Source organism: Panthera uncia (assembly GCF_023721935.1).
Source record: "Panthera uncia isolate 11264 chromosome C1 unlocalized genomic scaffold, Puncia_PCG_1.0 HiC_scaffold_4, whole genome shotgun sequence".
Classification (NCBI taxonomy): Eukaryota; Metazoa; Chordata; class Mammalia; order Carnivora; family Felidae; genus Panthera; species Panthera uncia.
The window spans coordinates 35,419,294-35,444,514 of NW_026057585.1; the positions used below are offsets into that span (position 1 = coordinate 35,419,294).

General features: G+C 34.1%; 1 protein-coding gene across 2 annotated transcripts in view; it reads left to right on the forward strand.

The window, feature by feature from the left end:
* TTLL7 (tubulin tyrosine ligase like 7) overlaps positions 1–12,322 on the forward strand; it is a 142,298-nt gene extending 129,976 nt beyond the window's left edge. For both annotated transcript variants that reach the window (XM_049616917.1, XM_049616918.1), the window contains one exon: positions 8,507–12,322. In XM_049616917.1, coding sequence (XP_049472874.1) covers positions 8,507–8,627 — 121 coding nt within the window. In that variant the 3' untranslated portion in view covers positions 8,628–12,322. The remainder of the gene's footprint in view (positions 1–8,506) is intronic.
* Positions 12,323–25,221: the final 12,899 nt, after the last annotated feature.

Consider the following 25,221-nt stretch of genomic DNA (forward strand, 5'->3'; position numbering starts at 1 on the left):
AAAGTCTAGTTCTGTTGGTGTTGGCTAAAGAACAAATAAGGATGCACCCTTTCTGCAGATAGACTAATCCAACAAGAGAAGGGGGCCAGGCCAAGCATACCTGGTTCCTTCTTTTAAACCTGAAAATCAGGGACCCCTGGGTGGCTCAGTCAATTAGGCGTCCAACTCTTGATTTCAGCTCAGGTCATGATCTCACAATTTGTGAGATTGAGCCCCACATCGAGCTTTGTGCTGACAGTGCAGAGCCTGCTTGGGATTCTCTGTTTCTCCCTCTCTCAACCCCTCCCTCTCTCTCTCTCTCAAAATAAATAAACTTTAAACCTGAAAATCAGATAACTCACTTCTGGGAAAAGGCCAGAAATTTGGTGGAAATTCTTCTACTTGGAAACACAAGGAGGGAAGAGAAATGAACCTGTCTTCCTAATATCTAGCTATTAAAACCCAAGTCAGTGTCACATTAATTTAAAAACAGGTGACAACTAGCTGTATCTTCTTTCCCTTGTCAATTAAGAACCTATAGCATTTTACTTTATATGTAGAAGTCACTTAACTTACATTTATTAATGCATAGATAAATTTCATTTATTAAGTTACCTAGTAAAGTATAAATTAATATTTATAATTTAATATATACTTAATATAAATAATGTATGGGGTATACCTAAATACTTTATGAGGAGATATAAATTTAGTTCATTTATCTATAAAATTAAAAGAGAAGAAAATAGAGATAACATAATAGAGATAACATACACATATATATGTTATCTCTATTTTCTTCATATATATATCTATTTTATAGATATATATATATAAATACACACACACACATATATATATGTATATATTTTCTATCTCTCTCTATCTCCAGGATACTAGAATTAAAATGTGTTTCTATATTTCATATACTGAGCTTTCATATAAACTCATTTCACAAGGTGTTTCATGGCTAAAAACATTTTTAGTTCAAAACATTTTGAGTTCACACTTCTGCCTTTGGTAATGAGCACTAGGTTTTTGGACAAATCTTCCTTTTAATACGAACTAGAAAAGCTAGACAAAATACCGATACCTTGCTTGAAGACATTGGAGAGTTAATTGGGTACATAATGAGTGCTTGTTAGTATTGAGTAGTACTTTTTTTTTTTAATGTTTATTTTTAAGAGAGAGAGAGAGTGAGGGAAGGGCAGAGAGGTGGGAGGACAGAGGATCTGAAGCAGGCTTTGAGCTGAGAGCAGAGAGCCTGATGCAGGGCTCAAACTCACAAACTGTGAGATCATGACCTGAGCCAAAGTCAGACACTTAACCAGTTGAGCCATCCAGGTGCCCCAGTACTGAGTAGTACTTTTGATAGACTCATGGCCTAAGGGAAAAAAGTAGCAGTTCGAGGTCTGCCAAAGATGGGGATATTGGTAAACACCCTAGATTCCTAGGAGTAACAGTCATCCAGATGTTTTGCAAAGCAGAAGTTAACAGAATTACAAGGAAAAATAGATCTACAACCATAGATGCAGATCTATCTATATATATATAAATTAAAGATATAGAACATCTTAACAATATAACAGACTTAACTGTCATATATATGACTTAACTGTCATATACAGAAGTGAATCTAATAATCTCAGAATATAAAATACCAAGCACACCAGGAATTTTTACAAAAATCAATCATATAGTGGAATAAGAAAACATATTTCAACAAATTTCACAAGACTTAACTCATACAGAGTTTTTTTTCAGACCCCATGCCATTAAACTAGAAAATAATAGCAAAAATTATAATTGGAATATCCATACTTTGGAAAGATAAAAAAATTATACTTCTAAGTAACTGATGAATCAAAGAAGATCAAAGATCTTAATGGTCATAAGAAAATATTTTGAATGGATTTATAACAAAAATACTATAATAAAAATTGCAGTATATAAAAAATCATTATTATAAGCATATTTATAGACAATTTATATAAATTGTCATTAGGCAAGAGGAAGGCACAAATTTAATGATATCAGTAACCATTTTGAAAAATGACAAAATGACATTAAGATAAACCCAAAGAATACAGAGAAAGGAGAGAGCAGAAATTAACAATAATGAAACAAACAATAAAGATTAACTTGGCCAAAAATGTGTTTTTGAAAAGACTAGTAAAATTGATAAACAACTTGTGAGACTGATCAAGAATACAAGAGACAGAAATAGTTAACATCAAGAACAAAAATGGAGACATTACTACAGATCCTACAAACATTGAAAATTTTGTAAGAAAACAGAAACAATTTCATGCCAATAAATTTGGTAATTGAGATTAGGTTACCAAATTCCTGGAAAAAGACGTATGTATTACCAAAAGTGACACAACTTCTTGTTAGGAAGTCTTATATAGAAATTATTAAATAGTCTTGACTATTGAAGAAATTGAATCAGTAATTAAAAACCCTCTCAAAGGTCACTCTAGATTCATAGGTTTTCACTATCCAATTCTATTAAGCCCATCTAGAGAACAGACAAGGAGGGAACATTCTCCAACTTGTTTTATGAGGCCGCCATACATTTGATACTAAAACCTAACCAGGACATTATGGCAAAGGATAGTAACAGCTCAATCTTATTCCAATGTAGATGCAAAAGTCTTAAATGAAATATTAGCAAAATGAACCCAGAAACTTTAAATCGGATAATGTATCATGACCAACTTCTGTTTATTGCTTCAATTTAAGGGTGCAATAACAGTAAAAAGTGGTCAATGTAATTTTTATAGGATAAAAGATCATTTTAAAAGATACATATACATCACTTGATAGAATTCAGGGTACATGTTTTTTTTAAAAATGCAAACTAGAAACAAAAGGGAAATTCTTTAATTTAATGAAGAATAACTACAAAAAACCTACAACCAACATGCCTAATGATGAAATGTTGAAGGATTTCCTTATGAGATTAGGAACAAGACAAGATTGCCTGTTATTACCACTTCTATTTATTACTGTACTAGAGGTCCTAGCTGGTTCAATGAGGAAAGAAAAAGAAATAAAAGGCACTAAAGTAAAACTCAATGCTAGTGGATATGATTATGTTCATAGAAATTTAAATAAATCTACAGATAAATTATAAAGTAAATTTAATAGTTTTAATGAAATCAAGGTCAAGAAAATCAATTGTATTTTTTCTATATAAACAGCTCAAATATGAAATTTTAGATACGATATTATTTTCAGTAGCATCAAAGAATAGTTAATACTTAGGAATAAATGTAACAAAAATGTGTAAGACTTTTAGGGAGGAAAATGTAAACTCTGGAAAGATATACCTTGTTCATCATTGGAATCAATATCATCAAATGTCACATCTCACATAGATCTGAACATCTCTAAATTCAGTGTAATCATAGTATAAATTCCAACAAATTATTTTTTTGGGGGGGGCACAGTATTTGACCAAAGCTTATTCTAACATTTACATAGAAAAGCAAAGGGCCAAGAATAGTTAGGACACTCTTGGAATAGAAAAATAAAATGGTAGGGTTTATTAACTATAGTGTACTAAGACTTTTAATAAGTTAAAGTAATTTAATTTAATAGTGTAATATTGCCAAATAGATAAATAGACTGACAGAAGCATTCAGAAAGTCATAAGTAGACCCAGGCATATATAGAGACTTGATTTATGAGAAAGGGAGGTGCATTTGATTTATGACAGATGGGACAAAAGAAATTTGTTTTAAAAAATAGTGTGGAGGCAATTAGGTTTCTAAATAGTAATAAAAAAAGGAAACTTGAACTTACTGATACCATGTACAAAAATCATTTCCAGTGAATTGACTATACAGACGTGAAAGGCAAAACCAAAGATTACACAGATAATATAGTAAAATATTTTCATGACTTTGAGGTATGCAAAGATTATAAAAAATAGGACCAAAAGTGCACATCATAAATGAAAAAATGAATTTTGCTACATTAAAATTAAGAATATGTGTTCATTAGAATATGTCCTAAGAGGGTTAAAAAACAAGCCACTGAATGGAAGAAGGTATTTGCAGCCTGCATAACCTGTGTAAGATTTTTAGAAAAATCTTACAAACTTCTAAGAAAAATCAGAACAGTCTATAAAAAAAATGGGGAAGATACTGGAAAGGAGGGCGGGTGCTATAGTATAGGGTTCTGGACTGTTAGGAATATTCAGTTATCTAACCTGGGTATCAGTTTTACAAGTAATCACTTTATAATATTCATTAAGCTAGACGTTTATGTTTTACACATTTTCAAATGTGTACTATACAATTGAGTTAAAGACATGGTACCATTATGGCCCTAGGCCAAGATAGCTTGAAACATCTATCTCAGAACAGGGGTAGTCTTGCCTAGTGAGGCTGATTTCATAACACATAAATAATATTTCACCCTTGTGCACTATTTCTTTGGCTCTATACTCTATTAAACAGGCATGGCAGAATCTATTGGACTCTTCAGAAGAGAAAACTGAAAACTGAGGCTCTTGGAGGTTAAATAGCTTATCTAAATCCACATTGCTAACAATGGCAGAAGTGGGACTAGAGCTTCCCCCACCCCGTACCCCAAATCAAAGTTAAAACAATGGGACAATCCACACTCATTAGGATGGCTGTTATCCCCAAAATGCAAAATAATAAGTGTTGGTGAGGATATTTAGAAGCTGGAACCCTCATGCATTGCTATCTCAGAATGTGAAGTGATGTGGCTGCTATGGAAAACAATTGGTAATTGACCAGAAAGTTAAATATAGAATTGCTGTATGACCCAGCAATTTCACTCCTCAGTATAAACCCAAAAGAATTGAAAACAAGTACACAAACAGATGCTCGTGCAGCAATATTTATAGCAACATTATTCACAATAGCCAAAAGGTGGAAACAACTTAGGTGTCCACCAACAGATGAATGGATAACACCATGTGATATATACATACAATGGAATATTATTCAAATAGTCTATATAAAAGAATAAAATTGTGACTCATGCTACAACATGGACAAACCTTGAAAGCATGCTAATTAAATAAGCCAGACACAAAAGGACAAGTATAGTATGATTTCACTTATATAAGGTATCTAGAAAATATCTAGACAAATTCATAGAGACAGTAGAATAGAGGTTACCAGGGAATGGGAGGAGGAGGAAATGGGGATTTCGTGTTTAAGGGCAAGGAGTTTCTGTTTGGGATGAAAACATTTGGAACTATATCGCAGTGATGGTTACACAACCATTGTGAATGTATTTAATGCACTGATTTGTACACTTAAAAATGATAAAACTAGTAAGTTCCATGTTATATATCTTTTACCACAATAGAAAAAAAAATTAAATACAGGAAAAATATTATGATGAGCTTCATTTACCTTTGTTCCCCAAACTGGGAAGCTGAGTTTATTTTGGGGTCTCAGGGGCCCTGATCTTACTCTAGGACAATCTTGGAAGGTGGGTGTAGTTTAAGTTTTCAAGGCTAATTCCCTACCAGTCTTGTAATGCTCACATTCCAGAGATCCTCCGTGGTCAGCAATAAGTTGGCATTGACAGGCCACCCAATTCTACGTCAAGTAGAAATTAGACAAATACATGTTTTATGTCTATGTGATGGATACGTGAAGTTGTGCACACCTAGCCTCAGAGATGAGAAGTGAGGGTATAAGTGTGAGGTATTTTTCCTTGGTATCTACAAATTAGCTATTTTTGTACATCAAGAGTAAGCTAGAGTAAAGGTAGAACTAAACTTTTCACATTTTTTTGGTGCTTTAACACAAAATCTTTAGATAGATATATATAGGCTATAAATGTACTTCCCAGAGATCTTCTTCTTGCTAAAAATGATCAAATTGTATTATTTAATATCATTGCAAAGAACATTTCAAAAATAATCTTTGATGTTCAGCTAGTGTGGAATCTCCCAAGAGATATTAATGGAGATTTTAAGGCATATAATCCATTGTGTTTCCCTGTTATGCTTTAAAATATCCCACAGCACTTGCTTTAGGGAAACAAAGTGTTTCTTTCAATGTAATTTCATGTGCTTTTTTTAGTTCATACTGAACTTTTTTCCTCAGAAAAAGTTTCATTTTAGCTTTTTCTGCCTCTATTAAAAAGTTTAGGTTTGTGGATGTATAATTTTTTTCTACTTTCTAGGTTATTTTACACTTCATAGTTTTGAAAAACTGAGTATAATCATTGTATCCATTGGTTTTAAAATTGAGATTCACACAGAGAAATGGCCATATAATACAGTAGCTAGGAGCACTGATTCTGGAGTTGGTGCACATGGATTTGAATCTGAGCTCTGCCATTTACTGGCTGTGTAACTGCGTGCAAGACATTTGACCCCCATATGCTTTAGTGTATTCATGTGTAAAATGAAGCATACAATAATATCTACTGTATAGAATTGTTCTGAGAAGTAAATGAGTTAATATTTGCAAAGCAATTGGAATAGTGGTGAGCACACAGAAAACACTAAATGTTACATAGGTTAAATAAAATAGTGTAGCTACCCCTGGACTTCGTGTTCTTATTTTATTTTATTTTTTTCATCTGCGGAATGGAGATCTTTAACTCAAACAGATATGTGGATGTTATTGTAATGTCAGTAGTAACTATTGCTCAGAAATTCTTCAAAAGGAAGTTGGTAGAAGTTATTGTTTACTCTGAAAATTATCAATATAATCAGGATGCATTTTCAGTAGAAGAATAACTCTCAACCAATATAAAGTAGTGGGTTTTGGTCAAACACCTTATTTTCTTTTGCACCTCTGCCTTAGATAGGAAAGGAGTCTTTTCATGACAGAAGACATCAGATTAATCATCATGATTCCACTAACTCTTGACATAATAATTAATCCATATAAATTACCCAAGTGATATTAAGAAAATAATTTATATAATCTGTGATGTGAGAAATCAATTATTTCATTATTCATCACCCATTGTGCAATTTTGATTTAATTTGGTTTGTTGTATTATTTTACTGCTCTATTAACTTAATGATTTGAGCAATTATTTATAGTTTGTGGTACTAGGTAATAGATTTAGAGGATATTATTAGATAATTCATGATAAAGTGATGTTTATGAATATTATAGAGAATTCTTCCATTTTAATTTGAATGCTGTATGCAACTTGATCATAATGAATTCATATTCTTCTATAAAATTCATATAATACAACTATAAGTGTAATTTTCTGTTGACATAGAGGTATAGTAATTATCAACATTATTTAATGTAGAATAGGTAGCTAATTGTACTCTTGGCTGTCAGTTTCTTTGTGTATCTCTGGAAGTGTGATACCGTTGCTGTTCTAAAGTCAAGTGAAAAAAATAAATGAGTTGATGCTCTACCATTGTTTATTTTTTCAAAAATTTCAAACCTCCTTCTATTGCTGACTATAGTTTTGGAAATTCCTCATAGATGTCTTTGTCCTGACTTTATACCATGTCCTTCTCATCATTACCAAGACTTATACTTTTAGTAGCTATGTTTATGTGCATTTGCTCATGTGGATTTCCTTGTGGATTTCCATTTTTCTCTAGATATATAGATTGGAGTGGCCTAATGCTAATCAAAGTTTTTCCAGAGAGAAACAAATTATACAGGTGCACATTCTTGTTTACAATTCCTTATTCTCAAATCTCTGAAAACTAAAAAGGAAGAGTAACCTTTTTATTGGCAAATCTGACCTGACCTGAATTGACATGAAGTTATTTATTGTTTTCATCCTGTTTATTGTAAGTATGCATACATTTAAATACAGAAATATTAATGATTGATTTCAGGATGCTGCCCCAAGCCCCCATGGAGATATTATATCATATATAGTATATACACTATATTGTTCTAAAATCTGGATAATTCACGTATTTTCAAATACGTTTGGCTGCAAGGATTGCATGTAACCTGTAATCATGATTGTTTTTGGTGTTCTGTTACCGTAAGAACTATGTGGTCTAGGAATATAAATTTTATAGTTATGAATTTTAATCTTTAATTTTTCTCTTAGATTACCTTAGTCCTAATATATTGATGAAATGTTTTTAAATTATAACTAGTGGTTCCAACATCCTTGAAACAAACAATTATTAGTAATGTGGCTAGCCAAATTCTCATATCACATACTTTTAAGAAATATTTGACTGGTCTCACACATTATTTATAGAGATTAACAATGAATTCCAAATTAATATGAGCCATGCAAATAGTTTCCTAGCATGTGAGTATAATGGCCCTCTATGGGATGTCTTAGGACACTGAGATCGTCATATATTGCATCTATAGGCAGCTCTTTAGGTAAGGCTTTTTGAGCACCTTCCCACCTCCCCACCTCAGTCTGGGAGAGGGCATTTTTTATGTTGAATGCATTGTTGTTATAGTATTGTTTTTCATGTAGGATATATAAAGTATTAACCAAGAACACTTTAGTGAGACATGTTCATATTAACTTGTTTGTGAAAGTGTAACTTTTTACCTGTCATTTATAGGTATTTATTACCAGGAAGTACACAATTCTTCATGAGAACACCAACCTACACCTTGAAATACAGTTCACCTGGAATGACTCGCTCCAATGTTTTGTTTACGTCCCGATATGGCCATTTGTGAAACAGAAAGGAAGATCACCATGGATTATGCATAATAGCAATTCATTTTTTCCCTCCAATTTAAACATGCAAAGAAAGTGACCATTAAGTGCTGTTTTATGTATATATGACATATATGTGTGAAAATATATACACATGTGCACTCAAATAATACATATATATTTATTATAATATATGAAAGAAGAATTAGCAGAAAACTGGATATAAGACTTAACCTTTCTGGAAATGTAATAAACCATGCTAAAATTGTTTACACAAATATGTGAATGTCTAGAATTTGCTAGGTTTATAATTAATACGTTCCTACTAGAAATGTTATTTTTGCTGCAGAATATATAAAACAGAATTGATCTTGAAGATCCCATTTCAGTGTTAAATTATTTTCTAGACAACACATCTTTTGACTTGAAAAAGCATTAATAGTATAATACCTTATTAATTCTCTTATATATAGTAGCCATTTAAAATGAAAAAGCTAGAAGCCTGGTGTTGCTTGATGATAGGATTAAATATAAAACGGGTTTATCATTACTACAGCACACTGCAAACTACTATAAAAATCCCAGCCTGAAATTCCCAACATTTTTATTTCTCCATATGAAAATTTAGCTACTTGTGATGATGTACATTTTCAGTAAGGATCTAGTAAGATCATATAATGATCTAAAATAGAAGACAATCCAGTGGGTTAAAGTAAACAAAACATAAACTAGCTTTCATTTTTTATGTTTCATTGGGAGTCACATAAAGGAACAGAAAATGACGGTAATAACAAAATCTTTCCATCTGATTTTTGTATCTCATATCACTCACTTTTATTTGGAAAGTATATCTCCAATGGGTACATATGGTTAAATACAATTTCTTCTGTTCTTCAGAAGTAGAAGAGTTGACATTTCAAACTCATTTTGGAGTTATAGGGTAATGTGTCACACTTACAAGTCTCTCAATGTTGAGACCAACTAACATTGCAAAGTCTAATAAAGAGTTTCACATTGTACCATAGAAAATAATCTAAATTATTGCAAATGGAAGAGTTGGATTACTAAATATTATTAGTCATGGATGTACCCTTGAGAATTTTCAAAAATCAAAATAGAGTGTGAAGTTTTCTTCATGTGTAAAGTTATTCTGCATGAATTTCTTAGCAGTTTACTTCCTTTTCTTGCTTACAGTTTTAAAAACGATGGGTGAGCATTCAGTTTTCCATAAAAATATCAACACAGCAGTATCATTGACATGGAAGTCCTTAGAAATTGTGATATTCATCTTTTAGAAGTTTGTTTAAACTTCTCCCAACAGTCTTATTTTCTCACAGATGCTAATTATTGGCAAAATGTAGGAAAGTTTTACCTTTTACTATCCTAGAAACTGTTTTCAGTAAATCAAGAAATGGCCCCAAAGCAGGAGAACTTAAGAGAGGCAAACTGTCCTGTTTTAATTTACAAATTGGAGAATTAGCAACCTGAAGTTGTAAGTTAGATACATTTTGCTTTTAGAGCCATATTCTGAGGCTGTGATAGGCTAAAATAGGTTTTTCCTTAAATTATCGCTACTTGATTCTTTATGACTACCTAACATCCATATTCCAATAGATACTTTTCCTTGCTAGATGCATCCCAAAGAAGAATTTGTTATTATCTTTGTGGAAAAAGAGGATGAGGATGTCAGGATAAAGGAAGTTACATTTTAACTCTGAGTATTTGTGACTCCACTTTGTGAATTACTAAATTCATTGCAGATTTCTTAGAATTAATAATGTAAAAATTGGGATATTACAAAATCATTTTAAGAGTGATCAGCAAGTGGTTCTTTTCATGAAGTATTTTTTTAAATCATCTTTCTTTTAAATTCATGATTTCTCCATGAATGAGACATAATTTCAAGTGTCTGGTATATGATATCAACCCAGTTTGTTGGTCACTCACTTGCATTAATTTAAATCAAAATGGTTATTTCTTATGCTAGAGTGGGTGCTTTGGAACTTCTGTCCTTAGTGAAAGAAGACTAAAATTTTTATTTAAAACAAAAAAGAAGAATGTTTAACATGGGGATGAACCCTCTCCCCCTAGAAAACACACACACACACACACACACACACACACACACACAATTTAAAAACCAAAAATAAGTTAAAATGTGTGAAACTACTCAATGAACAAATTTCACTTCTCTAGCTACTTAGAGCTGGCTTTTTTTGAACACCAGAATTTTATTGCTCACATTTGCATATTTATACTGATCTAGTTTGATGTGATAAAGTTGTGAATAAAAGCCATGTGCTTATTATTTATATATGCTACCTGGTATGCTGTGGACTATGGTTGCTATAGTGCTTATTCCCTAATGAGAAACTAAGAAGAGAAGATACACTAGTAGACCATGAAAGTCTCTAGAGGCCACGGAAATGTTTTAGAGGTATAAAATATTCCTTAGTTTTTATTATAAATTTTTTATTCATAGGGTTAAAACATATTAATATAAGTGATAGTACGGGTCTGATTCTCTCTCTCTCTTTTCCAGGAGAGAAAATAACTTTATTTGAAAAACTCCAGAAGTTATTCAATATTCACAGGAGTTTTTAATAGGGAATTTGGGTTACTTAAGTTGAAAGTGTATTTTCATTCTGTTAGAGAAAACATATCTCTACTCATTCTGTTAATCTAAGATCAGAATGCTTTCCAGAACCGTATATGATTGCAATGATTTCCAGAATTATATAAAAAGCAATCTTTATTTTAAATCATCATCTATGAATATGGTATGAGATTACAGATTTGTTTTCACTTTAATTATCAAGCATTGTAATTAATTAGCATTTGCTTTATGTAATCCAACTATTGTGATTCATATTTTTATTTATTTTTATTAGCAACAAATTTTATTTTACTAGCATTTCATTTACCTTGTGTGTATGAAAATGAAGCTATAACAGGATCAAATATGGAAATAACCTCTGCCAGATGCAAAGACTTATACATATTTTTTCCATATGTCTAAATTAGGTCTAACTACACAAAAATTGCCTACTAATTTCTCCTCCCTAAAACTAAAATGAGCCAAACTCAGACAAAAACAAACAAAAAAACACTCAATTTTCTTTTCATGTAGTATTTACAAACAACTAGATGATAGTGGCTTTTAGACATCAAGGATTTCATTCTAATTCTCTTTTTAATTTGGAAAGCATATGATTATAGAATTTCAAGTTGGAAGTTATCTAACTTGAAATTTTACATTGTAATATAAATTAATCCAAGTGCTTTTGTCTTTAGCATGTCAAAACCATTATGTAAAATTCTTTTTAAATCTAAACATACACATTATTTGACCTTTTCAGTGTAACAAAAATTGATAGTTGCATAAACTCTATTATTTCTAGGTTTCTGTAAAGCACTGATTCATTTTTAAAAGGGTATTCTTTAAAAATAATAGCAAATACCTCGAGAAGAGTGACAGAAAATACCTTCCTTTTCTTTTCTGTAATGCTAATTTACATTTCAAATCTTAGCTTACCTAGTTTTAAGGGCTAAGCAATAAAAAGTGTAACTTCAAATAGTTGTGTTGCTGTGACTTAATTCTTGAAAATTGGCTTTGCTCTTTAAATTGAGAAATTTATGTTTTCAAGTTCTGAATTAGTTATCTAAATATTTTGGGTTAATAGTACTTACAAATAAATTAAAAATTGGAAATATATTCATGATGAAAATTTTATTTCTTACACTGCTTTTTATTTCTTCCTTTTTTCTTTGCTTCTCCTCATCTTCTTCACTTTAAGCTCCTTTTGAAGTTTTGACCTTTGCGTGGAGAAGGTCAAGAAAAGATATCTGCTGCCTCTTAAATATTGATTTTCCTTGTATTTTATGGTGGTGTATTTTTGCCTCGGCAACAGTAAAACTTAGATAAAATGTGTTTAGATCAAGTTCTATTCATCTGCTATTTTTAAGAACCATGTTTCTATGCCTAGAAAGCATTGATTGTCTAGACCATTTGAACCAAGATGTATGGATACAAAGAATAACCTTGCAACCAAAAAGTAGTATATTAAAACTTATTGCACTCTTTGAGATTGTTGCCCTTTTTTGGTGATTTTTCGCCATGTCATAAATGGGTGTATGGTATATTGAAGGAAAATGATTCGGGTAACACATTTTGTATTAACTGGGCGGTATTATCTAAGAAGGGCTACATAAAACTTTTATTTTATCCATCCCTACTAACTTGAAAACTGTTGGTAAAATCATTATTCAACAGACTAATATTTTTTAAATAAGTAAGAAGGCTTACTTTACAAAAGTAATCAGATAATGCTCTTATTTCTCTTTCAAAGGCTAACAATGGCAGTTCTTGGTCCTGAACTGGTTGGTTCATCCAGTTAATACTGTACACGCTACAATATCGAATATTAATAGATTTGCTGAAGATTCTGGGTTTCAAGAATAGCTTGAAAGCAATACATTTTGCTACCATGAATCATGACTCAAATTATCCCCCATGTGCTTTACTACCTGTGTATGAATGCAAATGTTGTTACAGAAAATATGCTTGAAATGTCAACACAATGTGCAATTACTATTGCATTGTCATGCTTTAGCATGTGATATCTGTATGGTGAAGTTATTTCAATTACTATAATAAAAAATGTTTAACATAAGAAAGCTACAACATGTCATCAAATGGTTATTTCTGTTTTACACATACACACCGTGTTTTTAGTAGTGGAGGAGACTGGTCAATTAAGCTTTCAGGTGATGAAATGTATTTTCACAGTAATTTTCTTCTGCTGTGTAGACAGCAATAGCACTATGGGGATAACTTTACCTTCTATTAAAGTCAGGTCGAGTAAACAAAATTGGTGTCAGTTCTTTTCCTAGTTAGCTGAAAGGCAAACCTTTCTAAAATTTAGAAATGATATTTTCATATGTCTCTAGTATCATTCCTTATAACAAAGTATTACTAATCTGAATAGAATTATATTAGCATCTTAGTTATGAAGTTTATTTTTCTTAAGACTTTATCATTTTGTCATCGTTAAAACATCATACTAAGCCTCAGTAAGAAGCATATCCTAGTCTCATCGCCATTCATACCATTGTTCTTTAAGGTGATTATACAGAAAGAAGTTTAGAATATTTTTCCTTTAAAGAAAGGAAGCACTTCGGTTAAAAATCCTGTCACATGATAGGAACTTGAATGCATGAATGCCTTCGTTTTTGGAATTGACGATAACATGGTATAAATATTGACTTAAAAATGGTTTTAAAAATTATAAATTATTTTTATAATGTTAAAGTATTCCATGAATGCCTTAAAAGTTAATTTTTTGACTTTTTCAGTGACAGGTAAAGATGAGGCTAGTGTGGGTAGTTTGGTATCTCCTTATTTTATCAAATAATTTGTAAGATATATGTATAAATTCAATTAAATGACTAGACATCTTTTTAAATTATAAAATAAATCCTGAAATAATTTCAAGTGTAGAAAACTTCATACAGTGCCGTAAAACTAAAATAACACAGCTATTTTGCAGAGAGGAAGATAATAGATCTTTAAATTAATTTGGAGAGAGTTATCCTTTCATGATTATTCATGTATGTATAGAATATGGTGACAACAATGCCTATCACCATGATCCTGTAGGTTTGTAAAACATTGGGTGTAAAATTTGGGTTGTGTTTCTCTGCTTTCAGGACCTGAGTCCTTAGTATCTTAAGATATGTTGAGAGTTTTCAGCAAGAGATGAGAACGTACATCAGTTTCTAAACTAATTTTACTATGGTACCTTTCATTGAAATTCATTTCCCAGCACTAATCTTCTGTTGACCAAACTTTGGAAAACAAAAAACTAAACCATTCATTTATTAATAAAGTAATCAAGGTATTTACTTAATCATTTATCAAATATGCACTGGTGGTATAATTATGAACACTGATAAATCTAGTGCAGGAATTTACTTGAACCTGTCAGTTGAGAAAGTTTTGGTCATTTCCGGAGGAATCTTTGAAGCAGGGTTTCAACAGGGATGGCTTGATCCAAGAATGATGGTCACAGGTAAATTACCTTAATGGTAAACCTGAGCTGTATTAGACATTTGCAACACAATTGTGATATGCAAAGTGATATAAAATGCTTAAGAATGTAGTCAGAATGAGGTCCGAGCTTTTAGAAAAAGATATTAATGATTTCTTGGGTCTAACATGATAAAAGTTTGTCTCTAATGAGATTCTCTTGTCACCCATCAGCAGATAAGAGCTTTGTACGTAACACACAGTCTATCTAGAAGCACTTGCCATTTGAAAGCATCTTCTTATGCAAACAAAAAAGGCCTCTTGGTTTACACCAAATTTCCCTCAAAGCTGGAATTGATTAAAAGTGTGTTGGATTATTTGTGAGAGGCAAGATTTATTGAACCAAATTTTCCCCATATCTAGGTTTTCTTTAAGCAGTATGTTAGACACTTTGGAAGCCTTAAGAATTTTCATCACATTCAGTTCTGTTTGGTCCTATGTGAAATATTGCCAAATTAATCTCCCTCCTAAAAATGTAGTAAATCTATGACTATTCCGTGTGTCTACAGAGTTGTATATTGAGTGGTACTAAGACTGATCTAAACTGAACTGTCTTACGTAGTTATCAAAAATGTTGAAATTTTGACCTAGAAAGTAGTGTCTTGACTGTTGTAAGGAAATGATGCCATTTTCATATCTTTACAGCAAGCGGGTCTTCAGTATTTGATATAGTAATAAAAACATACAGTAAGAAAAAGCAAATTCCAAATCTTGTCCTAAGAACAGGTGCAAGTAGACATAAACCTTTTAAGTACTAAATTGACACTGTTATGACAAAAACTTGCAAGGATGATTCAAAGCGATATAAATTTAGCCAAGCTCTGTTATATTATAGATAGACTGTTGCTAGCATTAGAATAAATAACTTTAAAAAGGTCAAGGAACATAATAAAATTCATTTTCAAGCCTGCAGTATTCTGTTAGGAGTAAAAATATATCTACATGTGTGTAATATATTTGATTTAGGGGAAAAATGTATAGCACAGCATATGTGAAAAATCTAGAATATATAAACCTTACTACAATCTAAGAAAATACCATTTCAGCATATAACTTCATTTTCATTAAAATGATGAAAATGTGAAGTCAGAAAATCATTTAGTCCTTAGGCTAAAAATAGGTAGATCATCAAAACCTAATATCATTTTAGCTCAAATTGGTATTTATTCAGTAAATGTTCTACATTTTTTTGATTCTTCCCAAACTGAAGCAATAGACTTGTCATAAAACATTTAGTACAAATAAAGGATAAGTAGATTCCTCAGAAATTAGCTTGATTTTATATTTTAGCCTCAGGTTTCTCAGCCAAAGATTACTTATAATTTGCTTTGGAATTTGTTTTTTCTGACCATGTCTACGTTTCTCCATTTCATCTCATTCAGTTCCACGTTTCCCATGTGCATTGCCATGGTGCCCTCACTTGAAGAATGGTAATCATTGCCTACTTTGGTTGTTTTAACTAAAACATTGAATACTTATCATACATGTATGGGAAGAGTAAAGGCAGATCCCACTTCTGCATTATTATTTGTACTTTGGATGAATATTTTTTTTTAGCAATTTGGCTTACAGTCCTAGTGTCCTATTTCTCTGGATAGCAGGTAAATGGTCACAACTTCTCTGTAAAGTTCTGTGGCTTCTTGGAACCTCTTGAGACTATATGCCCTGGAAAAACCATGAGAGGCCACTTCTAGACCTTGCTTCGCCCTGCATTTGCTAAAAATTTCCACAGCAGTTTGCAGATCTGACCTAGGTGCGTAATTATTAAATGGGGGTTACAGATTTCTGAAAGACTCCATAGCACCATAACACCTTGCCAAGTAATCCCAGGGCTTTGGGAAAATGAAATTAAGCACCTTACAAAGACTGGAGTCTTTACTGTCTTCCGTAGTTTATTATTTCTCATCTACGTTTTAAATTTATTTTTCCTACATAATAGAAAACACACTGAATAGGAAGCAGATGACATAAGTTTCAACCCTGGTTTTGCTGTGAACTTCCTGGGTGGGAGAGAGTTCACTTCCTAAAAATAATAGCAACTTTGTCTACATGAGAGTCTTGTTGTGAGGAAAATAGGAAGCACTAGTGTCGGTAGCAAACTACTGTAAATTCCTCATTGTATATAAAAAAATGTCTCACTGATGATCTGAAGACTCTATGATTCTAAATCCGGAGGGCTATCATTGGGCTTCAGGTTCTCCAAGAATGGGACTAAGGAAACTTGTTACTGGGTGGTAATCCTCTTCATTCCTTCAATAAAAACCTTTTGCGGACCCACTAAATTCACTTTCAAAATCACAAAGTAAGGTATTTACACAGCGAAGAATTTTAGACAAAACAAAACCAAAACCCTTAGATTTTGTTATTCCCAATTAAGTAAGATGCTGAGTAAAAGAGTGACCTCAGACGCCAGACGACCTGGGTTTCAATGATTCTGGGCCTCAGTTTCTTCATGGTAGAGTAGGGCTTTCTCTGCAGTTTTGTGGGGAATTATTGGAATGTTCTATGTAGAGTTCTGAGCCTGGCACGGACCTCCCAATAAATGTTTGTTGTTATTTTTATTTCCACATGAAACACAACTCTGTTGATATATTTTAGGACTGGGGGCTCCTAAAGCCAATCTGGCATCTGGGGCATCCTTCAGGGTCTCCCACTGCACATTTTCCAGCCTTGCTCTCTGCTTTGTTCTTTCTTTTATAGTATGCCAGTTTCGGACAAGGGACAGTGTAGTTGTTCGTTTCCCAAAAGGTTTCTCTAACCGTTGGGATCTCTGAGTAAATACTGAATTGAAGGGCGAATTGACCAATCAGTAAAGAATTAGTCATGTTTGTTCTCAGGAAATGGTAGTTATAAACATTATAGAATTACCACACACATGCCTCTTCTGAAACAAGAAGGTGTAGAGAAAAATCAATAAATGAAAGATTTTTATTGGCTATTCCTGGTTTTGTTCAACAGGGCCTGATGAGCACCACAAACAAAACTAGGCCTCCTATCTGCCAAACACCACTGAACTGTGCTCTGAGATAAAAAGAACTCATATTCTTGGTGGGGAGTTACATAATCACTATTATATAATACTAATGAAGACACGTAGTACAATGGAGATACGAGAGGGTATGTGGGAGTATAGCAGAAGTAATGAGTATGCTTTGTGGGAGAACTGGTGTCAGTGTCACAAGGGAGCAATTGAGTTGGGTTGAGTTGGGTTGGCCTTGATATGTGAGCAAGATTTCAACATACAGAGCCAAAAAAAAAAAAAAAAAAAAAGGACTCCAGACACAGGGGGATGTCAGAGGTGAGACAGCCTGAACGACTGAGGCAACAGAGAAGCTTAGTGTGATGTTGGGGTGTTGATGGAAGAAGAGAGGTAGGTTGGGGCCAAATCACGAAAGCCTTAGATGCCACTCTTCAGAGTTTGGGTTTTACCCTTTATACAATGGAATCAATGGACATTTTTTATATCAAGTAATGAGGAGATGGGATCTGCATGTTATGGTGTTGCCTATGTTGGCCTTGTGGAGAGGAAGGAACACAGGCCTTGGAGGCAGGAAAGTAGGACACTGTGACTGCAGGGCACGTAGGTTAGGACAAGGGCCTAAACTTCAGTGGGGTGGAGATGATCCAGATTTAAGAGGGGTTTCTGAGGAATAATGCCTCAGACTTTTTGATCTATTTTGTGTGAGGAATGAAGGAGAACAATCAAGGAATTGTCTAAACATGTTTTCGTTGTTGTGAAAAAAAAAATCTTATTTGGTCTAAAAAATGATTGTGTGTTTAATATGCAGGCTAAAGGTTGTTTCCTTCAAGGCTGCTTACCTTGGCTATGGCATGTAATTTCATTTTGACAAACACGTATTGAGTATCAGCTCTGTGTCAGGGACCATGCTAAATACCAGAGAAACAAATTATTATTAATAAGATAACGCCCTCACTTTCCATGAGCTCAAATTCTAGTACAGGAAAAAGTCACCTAAACAAATAATTACAACAAAAGGTAATTATTTGTAAGGAATTGCCTAAAATGTTCTATTGCTGTTAGCACGGAACACCTCTAGGTAACGTGAGGACCTAGCTCTGGTTCCCACATGGAATGGCCCTTACAGCAGCAGGGGTAATGAGTAATGCAGAAAGCAGAATTGATGTTTAATGTTGTAGACTCTCAGGAGGGGAAAGCAGCTCAAGATAAACTTTCTCTTCAGAAAGGACTCTGGACACTCTACAATTTTATCTTTAATCCAAATGATGAGAAGTATGCACCGTGGTAGCTAAGAGGCAGGATTCAGGAAGTGAACTGCCAGCATTTGAATCTCAGCCCCGTCACTTCCTACCAGTCTGCTCTTTAGTAAGTTCCTTAATACCCTGTTTCTCATTTTCCTAATCTGTAAAATGGGGATAATAATGATAGTAGAAATAGGGTGGTTATGAAGATTGATTTGTGCATTTCTGAAGACATCCGTGAGATGAAGTCTTACTTCAGAATAACTATACCAGAAGTCAGGTTTTTATTTTATTAAATAAATACCTTAGTGATTTGGTGCAGTTTTTAAAAAGTTATCCTTATTGTATCGTTTCACAATAGATTCTGATTATATGTTGTATTTAAAACTGATCCTCATATATCTTCAAGTTAATGATTTGTAACATTGAAAATTGCACTCCCATTGATTGTTCTCTGCAGTGATAGCTCTTTCTTTCTATGTTACTGACACGATGATCTTCCTGTCCTTCTGTCAATAATATTAGAAACAATCTTACATCACTAGATATCTTTCCATTCCGAGGGTTTAATGATAAAGAGACAAGTCTTGCTGCTTTAACGATTATATTTTCTCTAACATCTTTTTTGTCTCTAAAATACACTTTTGTTATTGGTTTTCATCATGAAGAAATACATGGAAAGATTAATTTAAAAGACACTATATCTGCCCTCGATGTCTGGTACTATTTATCAATTGCTCAGCTGTGCTGTCACTGTTAGTGACATTGTTGGAACCATTTAACTGAACCATCCCTCAATTAGTCTCTTGCCATTATTTATATGTAATCATTAATTAATTAATATTATATTCTTTTCAATAAAATAGTCACCTTGAGGTATAACATCTTCAAGTGGGTCCAAGGGGAAGGCAAAACTGGCCTAATAATCAATCAAACCTTCCCTTGAGAATCCTCCCCACACAGTGAACTGGACCTAATGCAAACACGAGCTGCTGGACCGTGCATGAAGAGTTCATTTCAGTGCCTTTGACGTACGTGAGCTGCAGAACACTGTGATACTTTAGAAGCTGCGATTTCTTGTCTTGTACAAAGGATGCTCTGCTCTGAGGTTTAAACAGCAAAACAGTGGTTTCCTGAGTTTATTTCGTTAAATGTACGAGTAAGTCTTTTAAGGGAAAGGAAGACTGAGGAATCTTGAGTCTTGCCTCCCAAAGGTGAGTGTACCCCAAGGAGCACACAAAAAGGGCTTGGCTTATGGAACATCATTTTCAAGTCTTTGTCAAACAAACTTTGGCTTACATTGTATATGCCTTAATTTATGCCATTGAACATCCTCTTTATTCAGTCTCGTATTAAAAATAACAAAAGTGTGCAGAACATTCTCTCATATTGGTTGAGCGTGGTCTTTTGAGAAATTAAAAATTCCCAAAGTTTACCCAACCCTATTTGACTGCTGTAGGGAACTTGATTTAGGCTGGTCAAGATCTCACAGTTCATGGGATAGAGGCCTGCCCACTTGGGGCTTGGCTTCCACAGAGTGGGATACTCTCTCTCCCTCTCTCTCTGCCCCTCCCCTGCTCTTGTGTGTTCTCTCTCTCTCTCTCTCTCTCTCTCTCTCAAAATAAATAAACTTGAAAAAACATATGATGGAAGTGCGTCTCTGCAAAGAATCTTGTTTTGGAGGAGAGAACATGAAGAAATAGTCACGGTGAATAGTTTCTATTCTGACAACAAAATGCCATAAATCGTTGGATTTATAAGTGGTTTAAAGAGAGGGGGAAAGATGCCCTTTTGTTTCAGATACTACACTAAATTTGGTAGTATCTTCACTTATACAATGGTTAACATGTAATGATTTCTTCTGAGAGATCCTTTTTCAGTCTTCTCATTCATTGCAATGCGGAAAAGTTGCTAATTATGTATCAATTATCATTGATCAAAGGGAAAGGTTGTTTTTTTTTTTTCTTTTTTTTGGCATGCTCTTTCACATTTTGGCATTTCTAGTAGTATGCTGGTAACTGTTTGATTACAAGCTCCCCCAAACACACACACACACACACACACACACACACACAGAAACAAAACCCTATTTCATAGTGTTTGCCAATTTCTGCAGTGTAAACACTCCCGCCATGACAGATTTCAACTATCAAAGCTATGTCACTAAACATGCAATTCGGAAGTTGTGAACACAGTTAGCTCTTGCAAGCTGGTACCAATCGGCTCCACTAAATCACTGGTTCTGATTTGAAAATTGGTGATCACCCAAGTTTTTTTTCTTTTCTGTTTTTTAAACATTTGTACCTTCTGCTACTACTTATGTCTCCCCACTAAATTTTCTTTTCAAATGGATTATGGTTTGTTACTGCAAACATGTTAAATCGGTAGAGCACTTACAAGACTGCAATTATATTTACCTTCTTCCAGTCAATTAGGTTTCAGTGCTGAGTTTCTTTCATAGTTAGTATCCTCCTATCCATTCCCTTTGCTACTTTTGTTTATTATGAAATGAAATTTCCTGTGAGTCCATAAATGAAAACGTTTGAGTGTGTGCTCTAACTGGCTTTTAATTCATGTCAATTTAGAAACTCAGAATTATTTAAAGTGGTTCTAACCGTTCTAAGGTTAGCAATTAGCACTTTAATTTGTGCAAATGGCACTGAAAATGCTGTATCAAAACAAGACTGTTCCCCTTAACAAGAAAACCTTTAAGAAAGTTTAAAAAATCAGTGACACTCAATTTGAACAGTACTACTTTTTCACCAAGAGAGAGCAACATAAGCACACTTTACAAAAATACATTTCCACGGCCATAAGTGGTGGCATCGTGTCCATGCTTTATTTAGGAACCTATTACTTTACCTGCCTCTGAACTTGACAGACCAAGTGCAGTGATTAGTTAGGAGTATGGCAGTTGATGATGCATTCTGTAAAGGATCATATTTTTATCTCCAGGTATTTTCTATGCACAACATGTTTCTTCTTTATGATTTCACTTATCCATGTTTATGAGTTTCTGAATATCGGCATTGTTTTTCCTGTCAGAAGTGGTTTTCGACAGGATCTATTCTCTCCAACGGGTATAATGAAGTTAAGTAAAACTGGAAGAGTTTTAGATTGTGTAAGTGGTGGATTTTTAATTTTTATATTGTTTCAACATAATCAAGCTGCATCATATCTAACTTTAAGAGAACTGGTATGTCTGGAGATTTTCTTTAGGAAAATGTTAGTACTATTAAGTGTACTTGCAACTCTGAATAAAAAAAACGAAAGTGTGAAGATTTCACCAATAAAGTGTGTACTTTCAAATCATGAATTGTGATTAACTTTAAAATTTTTGCTAGATTCTGTGGCTTAAAGTTTTACCTTAAGTATTTTAAGGACACTATTTCCTCTCAAGGTTTTCATACTTCAGTAAAACACAGTGTCTTTAGATTGCAATAACTAAATATCTAACTTATATTGCTTCCATATAACAGCAGGAGTACCTGCAAAACATATCAGTTAAAACTCGATAAGGCCAAATCTTAAAAATGCCAGTGACAAATGATGTATTATACTTATTACATTCATGTTTTATGGATCTTTAGATACTTGTCAACCTCTGGGGGGTCATTTACCAGGGTGAGGGCAGAAAAAGAAAAAAAAACAAGGTCATGGCTACAAATAATGTATTAATTCTGTGCTTTTCGGAAAGTTATTTTCATGTATGTGATTTTAAATTCAGAAAATTTTTAAAAATTAAAATACATCTGAGGCATTTATTTTTAAGAGGTTTATTTTTAGAAGTCTTTATAGGAAGAAGCTTGTGGATTTAAAAAATTCCATGTAAATATTTGCCTGGTTTCTGTAGCTTGCTCTCAGGAATATTGACGGGCATAAGTTAGGAATATTAATGCCACAAGGAGGCGTTGCCTTGTGTCTTTGTACCCTTGAGGTCTGATGCTGCTCTTGTCCTTTCAATATTTAGTTTTGAAAAAACAGTAATTATATCTAAGACCCTGGGTCTAATTCTATACTTGACATAGTTACCTCAGAATATAATGAATTTTATGTATTCAATGAGCCACCTACTTTTTTTTAAAGCATCCCTGGATCCTTTTCAAGATCCCTAGATCCCTAGATTAAAGCATCCTGATATATCAAATATATATAGTCAGTGAATACATGTATATATCAATATACATATATATTTGATAACCAAAATAACTGTAACTGACAAAGTCGTAATTTTATAATTATAATTTAGGAATTGTTCTAGACATTAAAAAAAATTCACTTCAAAAAAAATTTCACTTCACAGTTCCTTTACACAGAATGCTCCCCTACAGAATTTAATGATAGATTTCATCTAAAGAACAATTCATCTAATAGATTAGATGAATGAAATCTTGACTTACAGACTTGAAAAAAGGCTCAATCAATCAAGCCATCAAACAGGTATATACTGATCACATACTATGTTCCCGGCAGTCTTGTAAGAACGAGACATCCCAGTGGTAAAATATCTCTGCCGATGAAAGAACATTCCATTGAAAGGTCCTGGAATGGTACAAGATGGTGTGTTGAAGGAACAGAGAAAGACCAGTGGCTGGCCTGGAATGAGTCAAGGAGGGTGGTACAGATGAAGATGGAGAGGAAGGGGCTATTCTCACAGGGCCATCTAGGCCATGGTGTGGACTCTGATTTTAAGTTCAGTGGGAAGCCATTGGAAGTTTTGAGCAGAGGAGTGATACGCTGCTATGCCTTTTAAGAAAGATAATTCAGGGGCACCTGGGTGGCTCAGTCGGTTAAGCGGCCATCTTCAGCTCAGGTCACGATCTCGCGGTCCGTGAGTTCGAGCCCCGCGTCGGGCTCTGGGCTGATGGCTCAGAGCCTGGAGCCTGCTTCTGATTCTGTGCCTCCCTCTCTCTCTGCCCCTCCCCCATTCATGCTCTGTCTCTCTCTGCCTCAAAAATAAATAAACGTTAAAAAAAAAAAAGAACGATAATTCACACTCCTATATGGAAAATAGATTGTAGTGTGACAAGAGTGAATAGAAGAAGGTCAGTTGAAAGGTTACTAACGTTGATGAAGTAAGAAGTGATGGTAGTTTTGATTAGGGTGGGAAAGAGGTGAAGAAAACTGGAACATTTTGGAATATATTTGGAACATAGAGCAGAGGAAACCCGCTCATGTTGGGAGTTAGTAAAGGCAAAGAAACAGGATGTTTTAAGATTTAAAAAAAATTTTTTTAAGTTTATTTTTGAGAGAGGAGAGAGAGAGAGCACAACTGGAGGACGGGCAGAGAGAGAGAGGGAGACACACAATCTGAAGCAGGATCCAGGCTCGGAGCTGTCAGCACACAGCGTGATGCGGGGCTTGAACTCACTAACTGTGAAATCATGACCTGAGCTGAAATCGGACGCTTAACCAACGGAGCCATCTAGATGCCCCTGGATGTTTTCAGATTTTTTTTTTTTTTAATTTGAACATCTGAGTGTATGATGGTGCCATTTATTGATGTGAGGAGGAACAGTTCTGTGAGGGCTAGGGAATATAGAATTCAGTCTGGGACATGTTAAATGTGATATGCAAAGTGGAAGTATGGATAAAATGGTTGAATATAAAAACAGCTACTATTATCATCTCCGTTTACAGGGAGAAGTGAGGTATAGGAAGGTTAAGCAGTTAGCCCAAGGTCGCCAGCTTAGTTTTTAGTCAGTGGAGCTGGGATCAGAACCCAGGAAGCCTGGCGGACCCAGAGTCTACACTTTTAGTCACTCCTCTGTCATTTTGGTACACAGGGTTGGAGATACTTAAAACGTTGGTGTTGGGGCGCCTGGGTGGCTCAGTCAGTTGAGCGGCCGACTTCGGCTCAGGTCATGATTTCGCCGTCTGTGAGTTCTAGCCCCGCATCGGGCTCTGTGCTGACAGCTCAGAGCCTGGAGCCTGCTTCAGATTCTGTGTCTCCCTCTCTCTGACCCTCCCCCGTTCATGCTCTCTCTCTGTCTCAAAAATAAATAAACGTTAAAAAAAAAAAAAAACAACAAAACGCTGGTGTTGGAATGGGCTCACTTGGGAAAAGAAGTTAGGAGAGTAGAAAGACAGACCACCGTGCCTGTGTACTCTTCCATATGAGGTGGCCAAGGAGATAAGAAGGGAGACTGAAAAAGCAGCCACTGGAGTCTGAGGAAAACCAGGAATATAATGGGTCACAGGAGCCCAGAGGAGGGATTATTTCAAGGAGATGAGAAAGCTCCATCGATGCGGAGGAAGGTGAGGAGGGAAGTGGAATGGTCAACAAACATGGGGCTGTTTGTGAC